General features: G+C 40.5%; 1 protein-coding gene across 1 annotated transcript in view; it reads left to right on the top strand.

Annotated features, from left to right (window-relative positions):
* Positions 1-16,677, top strand: part of Pgm1 (phosphoglucomutase 1) — a 58,625-nt gene that overhangs the window by 24,629 nt on the left and 17,319 nt on the right. The window contains exons 2-7 of the mRNA XM_070004414.1: positions 7,965-8,127; positions 8,455-8,601; positions 10,671-10,796; positions 11,525-11,715; positions 13,060-13,214; positions 16,044-16,159. Coding sequence (XP_069860515.1) covers positions 7,965-8,127; positions 8,455-8,601; positions 10,671-10,796; positions 11,525-11,715; positions 13,060-13,214; positions 16,044-16,159 — 898 coding nt within the window. The remainder of the gene's footprint in view (positions 1-7,964; positions 8,128-8,454; positions 8,602-10,670; positions 10,797-11,524; positions 11,716-13,059; positions 13,215-16,043; positions 16,160-16,677) is intronic.

Here is a 16,677-nt window from a genome sequence, read left to right on the forward strand (position 1 = left end):
GAATGAGTGAAATAAGGAAACCAACAGTCATGAGATCCCTCACTTCCATTTTAAGCTTGACCTTTAGCTTGCTAGGTGGCAGGGAGCAACTTTAGCTGCAGATGGCATTCTCAGTGCTCCCTGCCCAGAGGCTGGCTCCAGTTTAAGAGGCAGCAGGGGCAGTGAGAGATGCACCTGCTGTCTTTTTCACTAACCTGCTTGTTGGGGCTGTAGCCGCTCTGTCTGGGAGTGGAGTCCGGCAGTCTTTGGTGACTGTAACTGAAGGCCAGCAGTACTCTTGGAACTCTCTCTGCCCTAACAGGGAGATGAGACAAAAATAATTGAAGAATATCTGGCATAGTTGTGTGGGCAGAAGTAGCTTCACTGAAACATCTTTGAAGATTTACTTTGTGCATGGCTGTAGGTGGGTATGTGGCTCTTAAGTTTTTCACATGGGACAAAACCCACATGGAATTAACCAAGCTTTCTCACTGAGAGTGATCGTGTAGGCAAAACCTGTATGCTAGTTCCTCAGACGACACCGTGGCAGCTTCATGTTGGACAGATTATCTGAGAGAATCTCAGCTGCATCCTGGAACCAAGTGGTATAAATGAAAGATGAGTGATTTTGAAGAATGGATTTCTGGGAAATATAGGAAAATGGAAGAAGGTCCTCTCCCTCTGTTGACTTTTGCTACAGCTCCTTACCATGACCAGAAACCAGGAACAAGTGGATTACGGAAGAAAACTTATTATTTTGAAGCAAAGCCATGTTATCTGGAGAATTTCATCCAGAGTCTGTTCTTTTCCATAGACCTAAAAGATCGCCAGGGATCATCAATGGTGGTCGGTGGAGATGGGCGGTATTTTAATAAATCAGCAATAGAAACAATAGTGCAGATGGCAGCTGCCAATGGGGTTGGTATACAATCAGTATTGTTTTATCTCTAGCTCTCCAAATAACCTCTTAATTCTGCAGCAAGATACAACTATCCAAAGATGGGCACATAGTCTACAGCTCAATTCTACTAACAGCCACTTAGGTTTCATTGTGACTTCAGCCATTGAATGTTGTGAAAATACTCCAGAATTATCTGGGAACGTAAGTTCCACTGTGTATGTGTTGTGCTGTGGTCCTGTTGTTTCAAAATACTTGTTGCTTTTCTGACATTCACAGCACATTCCTGGCCTTAAGCTTTTGTGTCTGTTTTCCAGCTGGCTTCCAGGGCACTCCTATGTAAGAGAGTTGTCCTGAATGATGAGAAGAGGAGGATTTTGTTATACTTTCTATGGCTTCCTTGTTGAAGTTCAGTCATTTATCAAACAGGAAAACAAAAACCAAAGCATGTTGTTGTTTATGAAGCCTGGTAGTCATGTAGAAACGCTAGGAAGGGAATGGGAAATTTTAGATGTGAGCCTTTCAAAGGGGATTTACTTATAATGACCCTGGACACAAAGAAGCCCGGTGCATGGTGAATTTGTGCAGTAGGATAAGATAACAACTAGAATATAACCAGGCTCACTAGAACTCTGCATCATGAAAAAAAAATGTGTTGGCTGGATTATTAAGCAAATCAGAAGGAATATTGCACCAGAACACATTGATCTTGATAACCTAACAATTTGCACAGCCTGCTAAGTTATAGGAGTGAGCATCAGTACATTGCTGGCTCTGCTCTGCAGATTCCTCTGTGGGACCAAAGATAGATTTTTAGTGTTTTAGATAATGCTTAGCAAGAGTTTTCAGCACACGGTCCTTTGGTACCTGTAAATTTTAAAAGATTCAGATTCTGAGAACATAAAATTTAGCATTACAATCCAGTGTGTTAGGCATTCATTTTCAGTCTATCTCAATAATACACCAAGCAGGTGTTTATAAAAACCCAAGTTAAAAAAAAATCTCACCAAATTAAACTTAAAAAATGTTTGTGATTCATTATCTATAATATGAAGTTTCCTTTGAGGTTTTAGAATTTGAATGCCTCTCATGTAAAAATTGCTGATAAAGCACCCAAATATGAAATTATTATGAAGCATACCACATTTTTAAGATAAAATGTGACATGCCGTAAATTTCATTTTTGAGGAGGGCTGCACAGGGAATGGTATTAAGATGCTTTTAATCTTTTGAGAGGGACAAATGGAACATTATTTCTCCGCATATATCTAGACTGTTGAGTGGGTCTGGTACACTGTCCACTTTGCTATGATGTATTTGGCTTCATTTCATTTTTGTGTGGGGCAGAAGGATGTGGATGAGGTGGTCGGAATATGTAATTTAGGCAGGCCCTATAGGCTAGCTCAGATTTACTATCTGGAGGTTTGCTAAATAATGCATTTCCGTGATAATAATTGACTAAGTATGGTAACTGCCTATTTGTTAGGATTGTGGCAGCCCAAGTGATATTTTCACATCTTTTCAAGGACATTCCTTATTAAAGAATGGCATTGCATTTAAAACAGTCATGCAATCCATCTGAATTACTTGAAACATTTAGTGGATAGATAAAGCACATTAACCTGATTAAAAAAAAACAACCTCTGGAATTCTTAAAGGTTGGGTTTCTTCTTCTTGTAACATATCCTATATTCTGTTTGAATAGCCTCTTGGTTGTGGGCACTACAAGAAAACAACAATAATAACAAACAATAACTCTTGCCACAGATTTGGGCAAAAGGTAGTGTTCTTCACCCCAAACCTCACTTACTCTGCTCATGGGCCAATCTGTGAGGGCTTTTCAAACTGAACTAAATAGAGAGCATTTTATTTTCTCCTCTTAATATTCTTTTTATCTGGTGCATTTATTGGCTGCAGAATATAATTAGCTTTCACTAGAAATTTCTCTTTGTTCTCATTTGCATAGAACTGTCTACTTTTACAGGACATTTTAATGTACCCAATAAATCACCAGTGGGCTCCATTTAGAATATAGGGGTCTCACTCAGTTCCAAGAGCTTTGAACTTGGAAGGAAATTTAAAACTCAGACAAGAACCATGTGTGTGACCAGCAAAACAAAGAAATTTGGCTTGATTTTTTTTTCTAATGAGACATGAAAACACCATGCCCTATTTTCAATTAGAAGGAAAATTTAAAACTTTGCTCTTTGTCATGCTTGATTATGGACCAAAGTTTGACTTTGGGTGACAGTGAGGTACCCATTTAGGGGGTGACATGTGAGTCATGAGGAAGGGAATGATGGGAGAAGAGGCTGGGGGAATCATGATGAACTTGGAAGCTAGGAAGGGTAGCATACAAATAACATCAGACTCATCATTTTAACCATTTTCAGTCCAGGGGTAGTCATGACCATTTCAGTGTTGGGTAGCCATCCTCACTATCCATCTCTAGAAGTATTTCATCAGTGTCTCCCTCCCTCCAGTCTCTGGCCACTTCAGTTCTACTTTCTATTTCTGTTAAGTTGCCTTTCTAGGACCCTCTTCTAAGTGGTATTATTCAAGACTGGCTCTTAAGTGTCTGGATTATTTCCCTGAGTATAATGTATTCAAGCTTCATCCATGGATGAGAATTTTATTCTCTTTTTGAGTTTCAAAAAGAATATCCCACATATGTCCATCCAGGCACAACCATGTCTATAGATAAGCAATGCCGTCTTTGAATACAGTAACAGATTTATAAGCCAATTTAATTTTAGTAAGAACATAGTTTACCATATTAACCACTGCCTACATAGTTCAACAGTTTCAACTGTACTCACATAGTTCTGCAGCAGATCTGAAGAACTTTTTCATCTTGCCAAGCTGATGAAACTCTACACTCACTGAATAGCAGTTCCCCATTTCATCCTCCCCTGAGTCTCTGGAAACCATCATTGTCCTTTCTGTTTCTATTATTTTGATTGTTTTAGATACCTCATGTAAGTGGAATCCTGCAGTATGTGTCTCTTTGTAACCAGCTGATTTCACTCAGTATCTTATGCTCAAGGTTTCTCCACATTGCAGTATGTGACATGATTTCTCTCTCTCTCTCTCTCTCTCTCTCTCTCTGTTTCTCTTTATCTCTGTCTCTGCTCTCTGTCTCTGTCTCTGTCTCTCTCTCTCTTTGTGCCAGTGTTAGGGCTTGACCTCAGGGCCTAGGCACTGTCCCTGAGCTTCTTTTGCTCAAGGCTAGCACTCACTTGAGCCACAGCACCACTTCTAGATTTTTCTGTTTATGTGGTACTGAGGAATTGAACCCAGGGCTTCATGCATGCCAGACAAGCACTCTACCACCAAGCCATATTCCCACCCAATTCCTTTCTCTTTTATTTATTATTATTTTGTTGCTGTTGTCAGTCGTGGGGTTTGACCACTGGGCCTGGGCGCTGTCCCTCAGCTTTTTAGCTCAAGGCTAGTGCTCTACCACTTGAGCCACAGCACCACTTCCGGCTTTTTCTACTTATGTGGTGCTGAAGAATCGAACCCAGGGCCTCATGCATGCAAGGCAAGCACTCTACCACTGAGCCACCTTCCCAGCTACTTTCTCTTTTAAAACCTACATTATTTCTTCACATTCCTGCTCATCAACTCTGTGTGTAACATCCTCTAAACTGATTTCTTTCTCTTGTAATTCCATGTTGTATCTGTGCCATATTTTGTTTAGCTGTTCATCTGATGAAAGATATTGGTGTTCCCGCTTTGGGCTATTATAATACTGCTGTAAACATTGGTATGCGAGTTCCTTAAGTCTGGCTTTCATTTCTTTAGGGACATCCTGAAAGTCACATTTCTGTATCACGCAGTATAAGGAAGATTTTTGAGAAGAGGTACACAGAGTTATATTTAGAAATATGAAGTAGGTGGTCCAGAGTAGGTGAGATGGATTCAACCTGGAAGATTATGCGAGGGGCTGTTACAATGGTCTAGGCATCTTTAAGGGAAGGAAGGTGATATGGAGTAAAACTTCCCCTATGTTAGATTGAGGTATAATATTCCTGAGGGAGATATGTAGAAGGATGCCCTGAAAGAGGGAAGTATATTGACCAAATATACCTCAGGCTACTTCTTGTTTTGTTTTGTTTTTGTTTTTTGTTTTTTTGTTTCTTTTTGGGGGGGGGGTCCGGTTGTTGATCCTGAACTCTGGGCCTGGGTGCTGTCCCTCAGCTCTTCAGCTCAAGGCTAGCACTCTACCACTTGAGCCACAGCGCCACTTCCGGCTTTTTCCTTTTTGCTTATGTGGTGCTGGGGTATTGAACCCAGGGCCTCATGTATGCAAGGCAAGCGCTCTACCACTGAGCCACCTTCCCAGCCCCTCGGGCTACTTCTTTTATCCTCCTTTCTTTTTTTATTTTGTCGGTCATGGGGCCTGAACTCTGGACCTGGGCACTGTCCCTCAGCCCTTCAGCTCAAGGCTAGCGCTCTAACCACTTGAGCCACAGCACCACTTCTGGTTTTTTCTGCCTATGTGGTACTGAGGAATCAAACCCAGGGCCTCATGCATGCAAGGCAAGCACTCTACCACTGAGCCACCTTCCCAGCCCCTTATGTTTCTTTCTTATACTTCCCCCTGGCATAATTCCCTCTACTGCTGATCTCACCATAAGAAATTATGGAAGAAAGGAGAGTGAGTCTGGCAGTGTAGCTTAATGTTCATCATCCTCTTCCATACATACAGTTTCTAGATAACTCATCGGCTCTTCTGATTGGTTAAATGGTCACTGCTAAGTCCCTCTTACAGAATTCTGGAACTACCAATCTCTAAACCTTTAATCTCCTGGAAAGATGAGATGTTGCTATTCCCACTGTATGGAGTCAGAGGATTTCAGTGCCTTTTCCACCATGACTAACCTGCTGTTTGATCTTGTCATATCATCTCCCGACACTGTCATGGCACCCTTCCATGAGTGCTTATTGCTATCAGGGTTGAATGGGTGCGAGAGTGAAGGAATGAGAAGGATCATAATAACTGGCTGTGGTACTTGGGAGCAACAATTATAAGAATGGACTAAAAATTGCTATGAGATGTACAAAGTAGATGGTAGCTCAGTACTAACCATCACTATGGATTCTGTATCATCTGTTGTTTCTTCTAGCCTCTAACAGAGCCTGCATGTAGCACCTATCCTTCTGGTTACCTCTTCCTGGGGGCGGCAGGATGTAGCAAATGCCTTAGGGAAGCTGCGATAAAAATTGTTGAGAGATAGACAAATGGGAGCCCAGAGGTGATGGAAATAAACCAACTGTTTCCTGGGAAATTCTTGGTAGTGGGGGAAGGATAAGGATGTCAAGTTTTCAGTGACCTGTACTGAAGCGTGAGGGTAGTGGCAAAGTTAATAGTCTCAGAAAAACATTCTTCAGGAAATCCAGATGTCTAGTGGCCAGATGTCTAATGGCATTGTGTGTCCAAATACCTCATGGCAGTGTGTGTGTGTGTGTGTGTGTGTGTGTGTGTGTGTGTGTGTGTGTGTGTGTGTGTGTGTTTGTGTGTTGTGTTATAGATTGAATCCAGAATTAGTGCATGCTTAGCAGTCATGCTATCATTCAGTCTGTACCTGAAGCCCTTTATTTTTGTTTTTATTTTGCAAATTCTCTTTTACTTTCCATTTTTAAATATTTTTATTATCTTTAAGAAGTTATACAAAGGAATGTTCATTCAGCTGAGCAGTTTATGAATACAGTGTGTCTTGATCAATGTCATCTCCTTCAACATTTGCACCCATTCCTCCTAACCCTTCCCTCACTCTTTTTTAACTTTTTAGCATATTTCTTAATTTCATAGGAGTTTTGAGTGCATTCTCCCTCTTCTCTTTATTCATCTACTCCCTTTCCTTCATCCCCCCTCACCCCTTTCAAGTACCCATTTCCTGGTGTTTATTTTGTTGAACTGTGATTTTGCCTTTCTAAGGAATTATACTGTGTTCTCCTCTGAATCTACCACATTTCAGTTTATACACTTGCATATACTTGCATTCCACCCAGTGTGTTTACTTAAATATTTCTAAACTAATTTTAGCTTCCACATATGAGAGAAAGCATGCAACCTTTGAGACAAGATTTCATTGACCTTTGCCAGGGTGGGGCTGGAACTCACAATTCTGCCTACACCTTGCATGTAGTCAGGATTACAGATGTGTGCCACCTTCCTGGCTCTCTAGTGGCATTTTCCACATTAGAAACACATCTTCCACCATCAAGTCATTTCTTCAACCATATTTATCTTGGGGGAAAGGGGCCAAAAGAAATAACTAATGGAAAAAATTTAAACATTCCTGTCCCTGTCTTCTCTCAGAAAGGAGAATGTAGGAAAGGCAAAACTCCAAGATTATAAGTCTTTTTCATATAGCAGTCCCATCTTCTCCAAGTTAAAAGAATAGACAAAACTTGCAACCTGGGTTATGTTGAAACAGATGTAAATTACTGTCATTGTAGCAAAGGAAGAGGCAGGCTGATAACATCTGTGAGAGATGGAAGGAAGTAAGGAATGCAGCAAAAGCCCAAGCTGTTGTCCCACTGCATGAAAAATCCAAAGTTGATTGGATACTACATTTATAACGTGCATTATAGATTATGATTTATAATGTTTGATCTATTTAGTTTTAAAGAATCTTATATTACAAAAGCTTTCTCTTTGGGTCAAATCCCTTTAACTAGCCCAACCTGTAACATTTTCCCCATTGTGGGTTGAAAGTATGACTGGGTTGATTAAAAATGTGGGCCTTCTCACTATTCTTTAGTATATCTAACTTATGAACCAGATCTGGAAAGGCTCTGTTATGCTTTCCTGCCAGAGTCTTACAGCACCCCCAGACCACACACTGTTCTAAAACTACAAAGTCCCCAAAAAGCTATCTGGAGGAATGTCTTTGTTCAACAACATTGATTCTATTTCAGTAATATGGTGAAGACATTCAGGATGTAGATGTTCACAATGAAAATGTTTTCTGGTCAAACAGTGTTTGGTTTGTCCATTTTCTTATTGCTCTGGTATTTTCATGCAATAGCTCTGGATTTCTGGGCTGTTCAAGGGTATACTCTGGATTTCTTCTAGATTGGTCGCTTGGTTATCGGACAGAATGGGATTCTCTCCACTCCTGCTGTATCTTGCATCATTAGGAAAATTAAAGCCATTGGTGGGATCATCCTAACAGCTAGCCACAACCCAGGAGGACCTAATGGAGATTTTGGAATCAAGTTCAATATTTCTAATGGAGGTAAGCTGACTGTTATCTTGAGATATATTTTACATTGAGTTTTATATTGAGTTGATAAACCACTACCAGAAACCTTGGGGGCCATGGTTCTCACTCTCCTTTGCAAGGAATCTTTGCTTTTTTTTTTTTTTTTTTTGTGACATTGAAATGCTTCTCCTGAATAGGAGCAACCATCACAAACATTTTCTGTTAGAAAAATCCTGTTACTCTGCTGTGTGAGTGAAGCAATTGTCAGTGTGTTAGGGAAGAAGAACCTGAAACTTTGGAGGTTTTCTATTTTCAGGTGAACCATATAGAATGGCTCATTGTTTACTATTTGATTTCCAGGTCCTGCTCCAGAAGCAATCACTGACAAAATTTTCCAAATCAGCAAGACTATTGAGGAATATGCAATTTGCCCTGACCTGAATATAGACCTCGGTGTTTTGGGAAAGCAGCAGTTTGACTTGGAAAACAAGTTCAAGCCCTTCACAGGCATGGTTATTTCTTCTTCCTGCTCATCTCTATTCAGATTTGAGCAATTTTCTTTTCATGATTTTATTAAAGTGGCTCTATGGCTTTGGAAAGATGGTAGACACTGTGTTTTAAATGTATTAATTTATAATCAGGTCTGGAATTAACTTTCACCAGTCCAGAGATTTGAGCTCTCTGAGCTTGTGACTTAGGTAACTCATTCCCAAATTTCCCAAGGGTTCATTTCCACAAGCAAACCGAATGGCTTTGCTGTGTGCCATAGGCTCACACGTGTAATCCTAGCTGCTAAGGAAGCTGAGATCTGAGGATCATGATTTTAAGTCATCCCAGGCAGGAAAGTCCATGTGATTCTTTTTTTTTTAATTTTTTTTTTTTTATTTTATTTGTGAACATACTGTACAGAGGGGTTACAATTACATGGGCAGGATAATGCGTACATTCTTACCAAGCATTGCAGCCTCCTCCTTTTGTTTACCCTTCAGTCCATGTGATTCTTATCTCCAATAAACCACCCAAAAATCCAGAAGTGGAGCTATGGCTAAAGTGGTAGAACACTAGCCCTGAGCAAAAAAAGAAGCTCAGGGACAGACACCTAGGCCCCAAATTCAAGGCCCAGGATTTGCACATGCATGTGTGTGGGTGCATGTGCACGTGCACACATACACCTTCACACCTCCCCCAAAACAAAGTGGCCTTGACTAGGAGACTGGGAGATCACTGTGATTGAGCTCTTCCTGTACCCCAGGCTCTTTCATTGTGTTATTCCATTTATTCTCACAGTAGCCCTGGTAGGGATGTACTGTGTATTTACAGAGGAGGAAACAAAGGCCAATAAAGGTTAAGTGACAGATTCCAGGTCACTCACTGAGTGAGTGAATGGTAAAAACACGACTCAAACTCAGTGTGAATGATTCTCAACCTGAGCTTTCAGTTTTCTTCCTGTCCCAATACTCAGTAAAATCAGACTGATTTTGAGCTGCATTTAAATGCCTTACAAAGGTAGCTGTTGATAAATTAACATTTTGTTGAATGTTAAGGCATTGCAGTAATTGATGGACTAAATGTTTATGCATTTATTTTTGTTAATAAAATGAAGATGTCATGGTTAGCAGTGAAACCTGGGTTTTAACTTTGCCCTGTCATGGGTTTTCTCCTCTAGTTTGCAACTTATATTTGGCAGTTGCATTCTAACAAACATAAAGTGGCCCTGTGGTGTATCTCAGAGATATTATTGGTGCTTATAATACCCTACTAGAGTGCTTCATCAGCTGTTCAATGTTGAAAATATTCAGAAACCCAAATGTCCAGTAATTAGGATAATACCAACTTTCTATGTTTCTTTTATTCCATTATCAGGACATACAAAAACTGACCCTTTCCTTTTTTCTCTCTTTTTTTAATGCCAGTATACTAGGTCTTGAAAAGCTGTGCTCTCACTCAGCTTTTTCACTCACATCTAGTGCTCTACCATTTGATACATGTCTCTGTTCTGGCTTTTTGCTGGTTAATTAGAGATGAAGTCTCTCAGACTTTTCTCCTGGCTTCAAACACCAGTTCTCAGATCTCAGCCTCCTGAGTAGCTGATGTTATAAGCATGAACCACCAGTGCTTGGCTTAAACTTATTCTTTAAAGAAAAAAATTCCTTGCTTTTTAATTATTAAGTCTTGATGAGAATGAACTTGTAAATAAAAGTAGGTATTATCTTTTTAGTTATACATGACAACAAGATATATCCATCATGGGGACACATACGGAGGCAGTGTGGCAGCAGAGTGGTTTATACAGAAGCTGTTGAAAACCTCATGTGTGTCCTATCCCAGCTGTATATTCAACTTCCTTAACTTTTCAGATCCTGAGTTTTCTCATCTACAAAATAGGACTAATAACATTTACCTTCAAAGAGAATGATTGGTAATGAATAAGATGTCATGAACAGTTTTTCATATTGGAGTTGCTCAGTAGTTGTCCTTTTGAAACAGTTACAGTTTCATATCAATATACTTGTTTCACTGTTAACGATTTCTAAATGTTTCATCCTTTATTCTTCCATTATTGCTTGTTCTCACAGTGGAAATTGTGGATTCAGTGGAAGCTTATGCCACGATGCTAAGAAACATCTTTGATTTCAATGCACTGAAAGAGCTACTTTCTGGTCCAAACCGACTGAAGATTCGTATAGACGCCATGCATGGAGGTACGGACTCACCACTCTTCTGTTCTCTCCTCTCAGAAACAGGCAGTTGGTTTCTGCGGTGGGGATCATAGCCCCTCACAGCTTCTTCTCAAGGCTCTGATGGTATCAACAGTGATTTCACAATCATTTCATAGGTAAAAATCTAATGGTAGGCCCCCAATTAGTAGAGGCACTTCTTGGGATAAGCTAGTGCAAAGGTCATGTTTCCATATTAAACATCAGGTTTTAAGTCACTTGCAACTGTTACTGTGGATGTTGCATGTCCCTCTGTCGATCACTCACATTCTTAGTGGGTGCTTCTGTGGATTTCTGAGGGAAGTAACCATGTTTCTGAGCTGTAGTGAACATCCTCATGAGCACTAACCCTCTGCACCCCTCACCCCATGCTTCTTTTCTTAGAAAAGAACAAGAGCAAGCTGAAGATTTAATTCAGGGAACAAGAGGATATGTGTCTCTCTCTCTTCCTCCTCTGTGGGTTACTTGTATGACTACACCAGTGGAGACAGCAGCCATGACTGTGAACCAGAACTGAGAATACAACGATTTGCTTTACAATAGTTAAAAAAAAAAAATGGATCCTCTAGCTAGTGAGGATTCTCCCTTGCATGGAATCAGCACTTTGCACCAGCCTCCCAAGACAGTTTGCAGTCCCACTGTTGCCATAGTGCTTTTCCAAGAATGCATGTTTGGGTTCTGATCCTTCTCACTTTCACTTGTGCTTTATATAGTCGTGGGGCCATATGTAAAGAAGATCCTCTGCGAAGAACTCGGAGCCCCTGCAAACTCAGCTGTTAACTGTGTTCCCCTGGAGGACTTTGGGGGTCACCACCCTGACCCCAACCTCACTTATGCAGCTGACCTGGTAGAGACCATGAAGTCAGGAGAACATGATTTTGGGGCCGCCTTCGATGGAGATGGGGTGGGTACAAGTGCATGGAATGCCACAGCTTGCAGATGGAAAAACAAAACGAAAACAGGTGCTTCTGCCAAGCTCAGGATTCTTCATTGTGCTTGGTTCAGAAGTACGTTATTAAAAGACCCTCTTGAACAGAAACAAGAGTGTTTGGAATAAAATTCATGCATTTGATTTCAGAAATGTGTTAAGAATGGCGGGGCTGGGGCTGGGAAGGTGGCTCAGTGGTAGAGCGCTTGCCTTGCATGCATGAGGCCCTGTGTTCGATTCCTCAGCACCACATAAGCAAAAAGAAAAAAAGCCGAAGTGGCGCTGTGGCTCAAGTGGTAGAACACTAGCCTTGAGCTGAAGAGCTGAGGGACAGCGCCCAGGCCCAGAGTTCAGGCCCCAAGACCGGACCCCTCCCCCCCCCCAAAATGGCAGGGTTATTAGGTGCTGGTTATGATAGAAGGATAGGTACATCATAAGCTGATGGAATTCTGGATAGGTTTCTCCTATTGACAAACCTTTTAACATCTAGAAGAGATTTTGGTTTTATACCTATTCTCATCACAGCTGAACAGTGAAACTATAATTTTATTGCCTATATAAAGACTAAATCGAGAACTACATTTTATTAAAACATTTATAAACATTGTTTTGCTTATACTGGCGACCAGGTAAAGACAAAGAATATATGTGTCATAGTCAAGTTTATCTCCTTGTTATCTCATAAGCATTTTGTACTCAACTTTGTATTTTTTGATGTTAATGTTCTTTATAATAAGAGTTACTAATTTGGAAAAATTAAAGGGACTTCTAGCAGACATGATTTTGTGATATATCTTTCTGATGCAGTGCATGCTGGGAGTTTCTCCCTCTTACAGTTACTTGAAGGAAAGAGTATACTAGGCAACTCAGAAGCCATGAAGGTAGCAGCATATTTTGTGGGGTCCAGTACCAAATGGAGGGACCATGATTTAGAAACCCTATCTTAAAGAAACCTGCCTTTGTTTCTCTCTGGATGTCTGGAAGACCTATCAAACTGTATAAACAGCCAATATTTCCTTTCTGTGCATCCTCTCTTCTCCTCTGGGAGAGGCATGATTGGTTCCAGAGTTTGGAAAAGGTCTAGGAGGTTAAAGTTAGCCAGCCTCTGGAGGGAGAACAGAGGATTTAGCTCACAAGGAGTTTGTGCTCACAGTTTAATTGAAACCAGTTTTAACTCTTGGGCATGGAGGTACCTTTGGCTCATTGGTACTATTCAAATCCAATAATAATAAAACCCCATGTTTAAAGCTCAGGATGAGATAATGGGTCAGTTTTATAAAGCTTAAAGGTCTTCCTTTGCCTCTCTCACTTATTCCCAAGGATCGGAACATGATTTTGGGCAAGCATGGCTTCTTTGTGAACCCTTCAGACTCTGTGGCCGTCATTGCCGCCAACATCTTCAGCATTCCATATTTCCAGCAGACTGGGGTCCGAGGCTTTGCACGCAGCATGCCTACAAGTGGTGCCCTAGATCGGTAGGTCTGCCAGCCCCTCAGCCCTCCCTTCTCAGATCATCCTGGTGGTCACCATGCCCTTCACTGTTCCTGAAAGCCTTCCTCCCTTCTGCGTAGCCATAGTTCTTGTATGAGAGGATGGGTGAGTGTTTTCAGGGTTAGAACTTCCTTCTGAGCTTCCTCAGCAACCTGTACTTCCTCCATCCTGGCAATTACCACACTCCTTATAGACCATCTGCTTGATTGGCTGCCCAAGAAGCCTACCCACTCCTGTGGAGAACCTGTCTGACTATAGCTTGCCTGAAACAGTAGGTCACACACATTATTTAAAAAATGAATGAATGATTGCATGTTAGTGAATGAATGGATAGATGGCACTTCCACCGTATCTAAGACATTATTCTAAAGGATTATTTCCTTCAGCAGTATGCAGTGACTTAGCAAAGGAAGAGTTTGAACTAATATTAAAGTTTCAAAAGAACTAGATTGGCCATACACACACACACAATTGGACTTATTTTTTGTCCAAAATCTAAAACAGAAACATGAAATTGGTAAAAAAAACAAAAACAAAAAACAAACTTTTAAATTACATTCAGTTTTTGTGCAATAGAAACCAGTGACAGTAAACAATTGATATCTCAGATTTGCTTATTGGTAATTGTTATATTTTTCTATTCATTATATATGACTTTATTATATGAAGGCTTTAAGGGGGCTTATGAGACCATACCCATAAAAACTAAAAAGTAAGAAGTAATAAATAACAAATAGAAAACAAGGAAAATGTTACTAGAATATGTCAGATGCCCTGGAAATTTTTGCTAAATGAATAGTCAAAAATGAGTGAGTAACTGGGCACTAGCTACTCAGGAGACTGAGATCTGACGATCTGGACAAGAATGTCTGTGAGACTGTTACCTCTAATTAATAAAAAAGTCAGAGGTGAAACTTTGGCTCAAGTGGTAGAGCCCTAGCTTTGAGCCAATAGCTCAGGGACAGCATCTGAGTTCAAGCCCCAGGACCTGCACAAAAAAAGGAGGAGGAAAGTAAAAGGTCAAGAAATAGGGAGAAAAGTTGAGTATATAAATGTAGTCTCTTATACAAATAGCTAAGCTTTTCCTGAACATTACCTTCATGCTAACTACTTTGAATGTTTTAGTCATTTAATCTCATACCAACCCAATGAGGTAAAGGCTAGGTATAAACTCATTTTACAGGTAGAAGACAGAAGAACAACAGAGTTAAGTTCTTCAAATATCATCCAGCTAGTAAATGGCTGAATCAGGACTGGACTCAGAGCCTAGCCCCTCACCACTTGCCCATACATTTTCCTCTTAAACAAGCTACAGAATTAGTTCTGGATTCACTTCAGCTAACAAGAGTCACTAATATCTACATAGTCTTTGGGAGTTCCCATACTCCTTAGGTTCTTCACCTCATCTGATTCTCCCAGCAGTCCTTTTTTTTTTTTTTTTTGGTTGCCAGCCTTGGGGCTTGAACTCAGGGCCCAGGCACTGTCCCCAAGCTTCTTTTGCTCAAGGCCAGCACTCTACCACTTGACTCATGGGACCACTTCTGACTTTTTCTGTTTATGCAGTACTGAGGAATTGAACCGAGGGCTTTGTGCATGCTAGGCAAGCACTCTACCACTAAGCCATATTCCCAGACCCTCCAGCAGTCATTACTTTAAAGAAGGGAAAGTTAAAAGTCAAGAGTTAGCAGTCTTGTCCAAGACTTCACAGCTAAATTGGAGCAGGAACTAGAATCTGGTGCTTGTGTTCTCAGTTCCTACACGTGAGGCTGAAAGTCAGTTTGTGGACATGTGTTTGTTGAGCCTTGAAACACCTCCAAGGAACAGTATAATTCCAATTTTTGAAATAATAAGATATACTGAGAGACTTGTAACCCAAACACCTTATTGCCCAAATTAAAATTCAGAATTCTAGATTTGATTGTCTTTAAATGTAAGGTTCCAAATATGATTGAGCTTTGTTAGGAAGAAGACAAGCTTACTTGAAATAGCACATGAAACTTAGCAGCTAACATTTTCTGTTCCAAGGGAAGAGGATAGGTTATTTTCTAAAAAGTCACTTAAACATTTTATTGTGTATTTACATATTTTATTTTATTTATTTATTTATTATTTATGTGCTAGGGATTGAACCCAGGCCCTTGCATATACTTACCACATACTCTACTACTAAGCTCCAATCTCCACCCCAAGGTTGTAAACAGCCTAAAGCTACCTGCTGAGGAGTAGAAGATGTGTCCGAGGAAAAGAGGGTTGGAGAGGCTGGGGTAAATAGGAGAGCCCACTTGGTGCTTTCATTGGGAGCCTGCTGATGAGATGAAAGGAATACTGGTTGCAAAGCTGAATGCAGGCTGTCAGTCGTCCTGCCTGTGTGACCCAGGCTGATCTGGACCCTATTCTCTCCTCTGTAAAAATGCTGACATTCCAATTCTGTGATTATGTTTGTCAAAACACCATTCTTTTGTCTTTATAGATTGGGTAGACACAATCTGTACCCAAGACATAGGAATTTAAATATCTCTCCCAAGATATCCCTGTGTATTTTCTTGCTGTTGCTTCTTTTCTTCTAAAATATTAAACTGTAATTTGAATGACTTTTTTCTTTCTTCTTCATCTCCCCTTCCCTCTGAGTCCATATAGAAGAACCCATTGTGCCCAAGTTTTCTCTTATGATTTTCCACCAATCTTAGAATGCTGTCTACCCGAGCAGTACTGAATGGGACCCTTGATTACAATAACGGTTGCTCTTTTCCATCCCTCACACGGCCCTGCTCACAGTCCTGCTGTGATGTAACTTTGATTTCATGCCTTTGAAGGGTGGCTAATGCTACAAAGATCGCTTTGTATGAGACTCCAACTGGCTGGAAGTTTTTTGGGAATTTGATGGATGCAAGCAAACTGTCCCTTTGTGGAGAGGAGAGCTTCGGGACTGGTAAGTTGCACCCCTGTGCTAGCATTTTCTTCTCCACATCTGCCACCTCCACTGAAAACTTAAACTGCTTAAGATAGCACTGAAATAACCAGGGTAGCTGATGTGTTCTAAATCAAAGCACAATTTATTTATAACAACTCCAATGAAGTATACATATCTGAAAAGCAGCAAGTGCATTCAGCCAGGAGGGCTAATTTTACTTTCAGAGGATCACATCTACTGAGACAGGAAGTTTGGGGACCACCTTAACAGCCTGGCCATTGAGTCTGCAGGGATTAAACAGAGTGATAAACATAGATTTCTTGCCTCAGTGGCCAAGGAAGCCTTAAAAAATGTTTTCATTTCTGAGAAGAAATATGGTAGAGCGAGTCAGCTTTTCCTTTGTATTTAAGAAGAGGTTTCAGAACAGCATTAAATCTTTCACTTTCATAGGCCCAGGTTTTCCATAGCAACTAGTTACGATTTATCAACGCTAAGTGAAGGGAGACCATTAGGGAAATAAATTGGTAGGTGGTCAA

The sequence above is a fragment of the Dipodomys merriami genome, unplaced genomic scaffold, assembly GCF_024711535.1.
Source record: "Dipodomys merriami isolate MVZ:Mamm:240054 unplaced genomic scaffold, mDipMer1.0.p SCAF_627, whole genome shotgun sequence".
Taxonomy (NCBI): Eukaryota; Metazoa; Chordata; class Mammalia; order Rodentia; family Heteromyidae; genus Dipodomys; species Dipodomys merriami.